Source organism: Macadamia integrifolia, chromosome 6 (genome assembly GCF_013358625.1).
Source record: "Macadamia integrifolia cultivar HAES 741 chromosome 6, SCU_Mint_v3, whole genome shotgun sequence".
Lineage (NCBI taxonomy): Eukaryota > Viridiplantae > Streptophyta > Magnoliopsida > Proteales > Proteaceae > Macadamia > Macadamia integrifolia.
The window spans coordinates 26,678,015-26,685,761 of record NC_056562.1 but is presented as its reverse complement, the minus strand read 5'-3'; the positions used below and the strand labels follow the sequence as shown (position 1 = coordinate 26,685,761).

The following is a 7,747-nucleotide window of genomic DNA, read 5'->3' as shown; positions in this document are numbered from 1 at the left end:
TTTTTGGAGAAAATCTCCTTTTACCCACTGTTAGTAAGAAAAAGTTTTCCTCCTAATGGTGAAGGAAATACCCCCTAATATATCATCATTATTCTTCTCTTGTTTGTTAAAGGACCAAAATTTCCTTATTGTTTCGAATCTATATCATTAATATTTTTTAGAGAAATTTTTTCTTCACCCATGATGAATAGTAAGGAAAAGTATTATGAAGGAAATACCCACGAATCTGGATTCTATCATTATTTTTCTCCTGTTTGTTGCAAGTCTAAAATGCTCTTCATTGTTCATTATTTTCTAATACCATCCAAGCACAAACACTATGACACATGGGAAAACTCAATCTGGAGATTCTGGACGGATAGAATTGCATACAAAAACTTTTAATTTTAGTGAGGGAGAGTAAAATTCTTTATGACAGTTTCACCATAACCAATTTTGTAATTGGTTACATACAGTAAGACCTTGACCCTTCTCTCAAATCTCAGAGATGTAAAGCCGTATTTGGTATGATTTCTATAATTCTTTGTGTAATACTGTTATCTATTTATAAAAAGTTTTAAAATATATATATAAAGAGTAAAATTCTTTGTTACAGTCTCACCGTAACAACCATGTAATTGGCTACACAGAGACCGACCTTGGCCCTTCTCCCAAGTAGTAGAGAGCTAAGTGGATAGCTTTTAATGAATCATTGAGGCCAGTGTTGCCGAGAACTATTATGTCATTAAATACAGAGTACTCAGAAAACACTTTTTTAACAGGGAAAGCAAATGAGAACCGTCACTGTGAAATGAGAAAAAAAAAAAAAAAAAAAACCCTGAATTTATTCGCGTGTCGTATTTCATACAGTTACAGAAGAAGAAGAGAAACAGATACCTCTCTCTCTCTCTCTTCTGAAAATAGAGAAGCTATATCAATGTTGACACTGAGACCATATCTAAAGACGACGACAAAGAAGAAGAAAGCTATTAGAGAATCTTAAAGTCGACGAAGACGCTTCAGATAATACATACCTCCATTTCTCCTCACTTCTTAAACTCCAATCCTCTCTGCTCGTACGATCGAAAGTTCCCCACCTGCGAGAACAGAGATGCTGGCGACACTGCAACTGTAACCGCCGATGAATTCATAACCGACCCAAAAGAGGAGCCTACACAGAACAAACAAAACCCAGATTTAAAATCAAGATCTCGCAAAATTACGGTTCTTGGAAAGGTTTCAAAAAAGCTAGCTTACTTGCAAGAGTTTCAGAGGGAGAATTCTGAGTACTCTCGTGATGAGATTGAGTTTGTGGTTGTTGGGGTTGTGATTTCCTCCTTCGACGATTATGATCGGCTAACCTTTTCCTGCAACTTCGTTTTCCTTGATCGAACTCCGGTAGAAGATGAAACCTGTTTCAGATCGGATCCCATTCCAATATTAGAAGCAAAGGACTACCACGTTAACAGGTATTTCCAACTTTATTTCCGGACGCAAAATACCCCTCGGGATTTCCCCCGTGTACGGTTACCCCAATCATTAGCTCAATACAAGAGGACATTATCGTCTTTCTATTATATCATTGGAGTAAGGATAGGATTGTCATTTCATACCTGCTACACTGCTGGCAGAATCGCTGAGTCATGCCGCCGGCTAACACAGTTGAAGCCTTGGAGTGAAACTCGCAGACTTTGTGTCGCCGATGATAATGCTTCGCGTGAGTCAAATCGGCGTTGCAGCCCTCGGCTTGGCATTTCGGCGAATTAGACGGCCCCGATTCGGTTGGTCTGGATCGGCGGTACAACCTATTCACGATATCCTCATCGGAAGACGAGAAGTAAGTTCGACCACCCAAATTCAAACCGATTCTCGCCGGGAAATCTAAGGTCATCGACCCTGACCCACAGTTCTCGGTCTTCGGTACAACCATGCAGGCGTTGGTGGTTCCGGAGACCATTTCCGGTAACAGAGGGTGTGAGTAAGAGAGGGAGTCGTATAGGCTCTGGTACTGGGCTTGGTTCTGCTGTTGATGGAAAGAAAAGGAAAGAGGAGAGAGAAGGTTGTCGGCGATGTTTTGGTCGTAATGGTCGAAAATCTGACGGGTTTGGTCGGAACCTTGGGTGGTGGAATCGTCGACGGAGACTAACATCGGAGACGACGAATCCGCCCATTCGTAGTTTATCATTCTTCTCCTCCTCCTCCTCCTCCTCCGCGTGTCTGCGACACGGAAACCCAAGAAGAAAAACCTCAACAAAACCGTTTCTAAACACCGGAGATCGACCTCGACCGGTTATGACGTCATTTCCCGGTGAACTCAGGTGGTTATTTTGGACCTGTAATGGAAACAAGAGTGAGTATAACTGTAAAAGTGTACAAAAAGGAGGTGGAAAGGTGTAGATATGAGAACCAGTAAGGTTATTGACTGCAGAAGCTTCGCTTTTCTCTCCAATGGAGTTTCCATAGGTTGAGCCATGAATTTTTTTTTTTTTTTTTAACAGATATGTGTAGTATCAGTACCAGTATCAGTTAAATACACATAATACCTGAGAATGCGTCGTGGAAGAGTAGAGGAAGAAGCTACTTAGCTACAACTGAAACCTATACACCATGGTCACATGTCAACTGAGGATTCCCTCTTAGACTGTAATGGCGTGTACGTCAAGGGTTGCAGAGAAAGGAAAAGGATTAGGATTAGGATTTGCCTTCATCGTTCTTTGAATCTTCTCTCATTTAAGCAGGAAACAGGAGCAGTTGCAGAGACGAGAACATTAAACTCTCTGGGTCTCTCTCTTTCTCTCTCTCACCTATCACTGACTTAGAGAGGGGGAAGGAACTGATAGACTATGGTAGTAGACGGCTAGCACAGAAGTCGGTGAGTCTCTCTTTTTCTGTTTACATAGGACTAAAATTACGATGTTATCCACGCAGAATGAATTATTTACGGAAAGGCCATTTGTCGGAATCAAAGTTCACAATCTACTCCTGAGGGCTGAGGGCTGAGGGCTGAGGCCTGAGGCCCATTTTAATCTTGTTCTCGCATGCGGTTTCCCCATCCAAGTCTTCCCAACGAGTTGCTGCACACACGCTGCTTTGTGGTATTTCCACTATTGTCCAGGGGTAATTTCCGAAAAGTATTTTAAGGATGACAAGTGGCCCTTTTGTAACTCATCGAGAACTTAGGCTGCGTTTGATAGTTATTCAGAAAAACATTTCTGACGTTTTTTCGTTTTATAGTAATAAAAAAAAAAGAATAAAGCGTTTGGTGTCAACTTGATTTTTTTTTTTAAATGAAAAGGGAAAAAGAGAAAAAACGGTAGAAACGTAAAATGATAGAACATAAAAATCTTATTCTGTCATTTCGATTTCGTTTCAAATACAAAAAAAATGAATAACTACGCTAATCGTTTCAGAAACAGGTTCACCAAACACTATGTTTTGTTTTAAAACGACATTTTGATACAGAAACTGAAAATTTTGTTTTTGACACGAAACTTCACTTCTGAAACTGAATGACTACCAAAAGCAACCTTTCGTATGGGTTCTCGGTTACGAGTGTCGACTACCAATTGGTCGTTTAGTCCAATTTTGATCAAGGCTGAATGATTTTTGTATGATGCTGGAGTTTGTTGGAGGTACGTGTAGCGGATCCAACACCCATCTCTTTTGCTTTTATATATGTATTCTTTTCATCTTTGTAATGATAGAAAATGGAATATACGTTGGATCCTCATCAATATGTCCAGGAAAGGGTGTCAATCGGTCCGAAACCAGGTATTCGGTCTGGTTCCAGTTCTAGTTCCAAGGACTGTTAGTATGATTCAGAACCGGACCAAGTCCCGTCTCGATTCTGAAAATTGGTACTCGTACCCAACCTATCCAATTCCGATCTGATTCTGGTTTTGGTTCCTATTCGGGAACAAGCAATAAATAAGGGCAAAGGTCCCCTAGCTCAATGGCCCATTGAGATTTATCTCAAACTCCCAATTATCTCCAATTTGGCAGATTGCATGAGTCGCAACATCATATCTATAGATAGACAACAATAATTTTCAAGTTCCGTTTTAAGAAAAAACACAGATACATGAGAAAAATAAGAAAACTCATACAAAAAGTTGCAACGCTTTTGGAGATTGAAAATTAAACAAGTGCAACGTTGTAGGAGATGGAAAACCAATCTGCTGTAATGTTGTTGAGAATAATTGACTGATTGGCTACCGAAAAATCATGAGAAAAGGAAGAAGTGACGTTTTTACCCATTGCAATTTTGTTTAAGACAAAGAGTCGCTGCTATGCTAATCGTGAGAAGAGGAAGATCATAACACTTCAAACTTGAAGAGTTACAGTTAAGTAGATTATTTAACTCAAGGTTCATGAGTCCTAAGGCAACAAAAAACTAAAAAAAAAAGAAAGAGGGGTTCTACCATTGGATTATAATTGTAACTCTATAAGGTGATTTATCATTTAGGTGATTAATTATGTCGGGTTTCCATATAAGTTACATAAAGTTTTAGTTAAAGAGAAAAAAGTGACATTAAGTTATTCGGTCTGATTTCGGTTAAATTCGACGGTTCTTGGCATAAATCCAAATCCAGACAGAAACGAATTATAAATACTTATTTCAGATCCAGGATTTAACCATATTATAATGGGTTGGATTCGGTTCAGGGTATTCGGTCCGGAATTGGATTTAGTTTTTTATTTCGGTTCCGATTTGACACCCGTATGTCCAGGTGAACGTATGTGCAACGAATCCAAGTTCACAAGTTGCTACAATAAGGTAAATTTTGATTCTTATTGATCTAGATCTGGATTGGTTCAGTTTTTTATTTCTTTGACGGGCTCCTGCATTTCAGTCTTTCAGATCATTCATTGGGGTTCAGTTCGGGTCAATTTCACCCTATTTTACTGATTCGGTTTGAATTTGACACACCTATCTCTGGCCTTCATAGATGCCAACAACCACATAAACCTTGTAAAAGGGGTGAGGGGGTGACAACGATTTTTGGATAATTTTTTTCATCATCCGGTCATCCCCCATGGAGAGGGAATTTATTCATCCACCATAAGGTGATCCGATGATTGGATCAATGTAATGAATATGAATTTTATCATTAACTCACCCCTTAATTTGTTGTATGAAGTCAAAAACACTCTTCTCCAGTCTATTACAAGGTCAGATGTTGTGGCTTGAGATGCTCTCACACTCACAATTGGTGAAGAGAAATTTATTTCCATGGCTTTTAATTCTTAAACTTAGTGGATGACTCAAATTATATCTTCATCATTGAGCATAGCTGGGGAGCCTGCCGACGAGGATTACGCTAACATGGTTCATCAATAGGTGGTGGAGTGGAGAGAGAGCATTGGCATAGCCTACATTGCTCGCATAGAGATATTTTTCTTCTATATAATTTTGTCTTGATTTTTTATTCAATTTAGTAGTGTCATATTTCAAGGGGAGAGGATTCAGTGACAATCGGAATAGGAGGTACACACAAATGAGGTGTGACAAAATAGTATTAGACATTGAAAGTCTAGGGGTAATAAAGTCATTTCATATGAGTAGGAGAGAGATAAACACATAAATTCTAATGTACCAAACGCAATGATGACTCAAAGAACCTTTCCCTATCTCAAAATATTTTTGCATAAGAGAGAGAGAGAGAGAGAGAGAGAGAGAGAGAGAACATGAACCATTGGAAAAAAGAATTTCTTTTGGTTAAAAACCATTGAATTTTTTTTTTAAAAAGACTTTTTGGTTTGGAACCCTCATAGAAAAAAATATCAAAGCTATAAAAGGAATGTGGACATCAAAGTTTTTAAAACTGGATTAAATCTTAAATTGGAAAATAATTTCTATTTTATTTTTTATAGGTTTTATAGTGATTGTTAGTAAGGCTGTTAATCAATTTGGTTTTGGTGTAAATGGTTTGATTTTGATGTAAATGGTTCGCTTCGATTCAGTACAAGAATTTTTAGGTAAAATCAAAATTGAATCGTTTAACAAACAGTTTCAAATATTGAAATCAAAATAGTTTATAAGCAATTTCTTTTAAAACCATTACCCTTTCAACAATTCCTTAGGATTTTTAATTTTTTATTCAAAAATATCTTTAAATTTTGAAATGTAACATTGAATCGAATTATTTATTATTATATATTTTCATTTAATAGTTGTTTAATATAAATTTACTTTATTTTATTAAAATATATATAAAAATTAACATTGAATAACTTAAACTTACCATATATATGTTAATCAGTTTAACAATTTACTTATATCTGATTCATAAATGGTTTGATTCAATTTAAACTGTTTAACTAAATAATTTCAATTTAAAATTAAAATCAAATCATTTATTAAAACAGTTTTATGATTTTAATGTAAACCACTCATTCCGATTTTTATATAAAAGAGAAATCGGAGGGAAACCTACAATTTGGTCGAAGACTCAAAGGCAACTAGGCAAGCCGCCTTTCTTGACATATTTTACTCTTTTTGTTTGTTTTAGGATACCAAAAGGGCATAAAGCTGACCTATACATAATTGAACTTATGAAATGATTGGCTCACGTAACCAATTTAATGAGCCAATATGGTATATGAAGACTATAATAAAAAATTGAGAAAATTATATAATTACCCACTTTTCATTTCCCTCTACAAAATTACTCAATTTATGTTCCAGTTAACAAAAATATATTGTTTTAGATTTGGGTTTATAAAACTACCTAAAATAGTGTTCATCTATCAAGTGAAGATATTTTTTGACAGTTTTACCCCTCTACCTGCCTTCTCCTACCTACTCCTATCCCCTTTTGCTTCTTTTCTTCTTTCTACCCCCATTTTAGGGATGCAAATAGTTCTCAGCCGCCCCTACAATGGCCTTGCATGAAACAATAGAGACCCAATCCAAGCTAATATATTTATGGCCATGAGTCTATGAAGTTGTGATGATAAAGATAATGTAAATTATGTAGTGCAAGTATTAGGAGGCGTAGAGGATGAGCAGAGGTGGACGGGAGGCTGGATGGAGAATCTTAATCCTTATCCATGTCTGCAACACTCAAACCCAATTGGCCCAAATCCACGCCCACTTCCTCCACCATCCTCCATCAATCCAACCAGCTCTTCTCCCATTTCGTCCCCATCTATGGCTCTCTCCACAAGATGCCCTGTGCCCACCTCGTCTTCCTCTAGACCCAAAATCCCAATCTCCTCCTCTTCAATTTGATCAAAGGCTACTCAATCTCCGGACCTTCTCGACAATCCCTCAATTTCTTCTCCCTAATGAGAAGCCATGGAATCTAGCCCAATCGACTCACCTTCCCCCTCTGGTCAAGTCCTGCTCCAACCATTCCGGCCTCAATCTCGGCCGAGGAGTCCATGCCAAGATCGCTGCTCTTGGGTTCGAATCTCACACTCTCATTCAGATCGGGCTCGGCAAGCTCTACTCCTATCACGACGCGGTGAAGGATGTTGAACGGGTGTTTGATGCTATGTCTCACCTAGATGTGGTTGCTTGCAATATGATGATCCGTGGCTACTGTAAGTGAGGAGATGTGGTGTACGTCAAGCTGTGGATTTTGTGGTGGAGCCTGTTGGATTTTTGTTTAAGGTGGAGAATTTATTTGCGTCCCTAAAATAGGGTAGAAAGAAGAAAGGAAGAAGAAGGGGATAGGAGCAGGTAGGAGAAGGGAGGTAGGGGGTAAAACTGTCAAAAAACCTACTCAGTTGAAGGATGAACACTATTTTGGGTAGTTTTGTA

The 7,747-nt window shown here is 38.0% G+C and overlaps 1 protein-coding gene across 1 annotated transcript; it reads right to left on the bottom strand.

The window, feature by feature from the left end:
* Window positions 1-703: 703 nt before the first annotated feature.
* LOC122081194 (squamosa promoter-binding-like protein 8) lies at window positions 704-2,913 on the bottom strand. The gene is made up of 4 exons (XM_042648208.1): window positions 2,523-2,913; window positions 1,593-2,312; window positions 1,237-1,391; window positions 704-1,150 (listed from the first exon to the last, which is right to left on the bottom strand). Exons 2-4 carry the CDS (start codon window positions 2,162-2,164, stop codon window positions 1,026-1,028), a joined length of 852 nt encoding a protein of 283 aa, XP_042504142.1. The 5' UTR covers window positions 2,165-2,312; window positions 2,523-2,913; the 3' UTR covers window positions 704-1,025.
* Between the last annotated feature and the right edge of the window lie 4,834 nt (window positions 2,914-7,747).

Coding starts and splice junctions, on each gene's coding strand:
- LOC122081194 (XM_042648208.1), bottom strand. CDS start 2,164: ATGATAAACTACGAATGGGCGGATTCGTCGTCTCCGATGTTAGTCTCC. Junction 1,392..1,592: donor TTCTGCCAGCAGTGTAGCAG/GTATGAAATGAC, acceptor GATCTGAAACAG/GTTTCATCTTCTACCGGAGT. Junction 1,151..1,236: donor TCCCTCTGAAACTCTTGCAA/GTAAGCTAGCTT, acceptor TGTTCTGTGTAG/GCTCCTCTTTTGGGTCGGTT.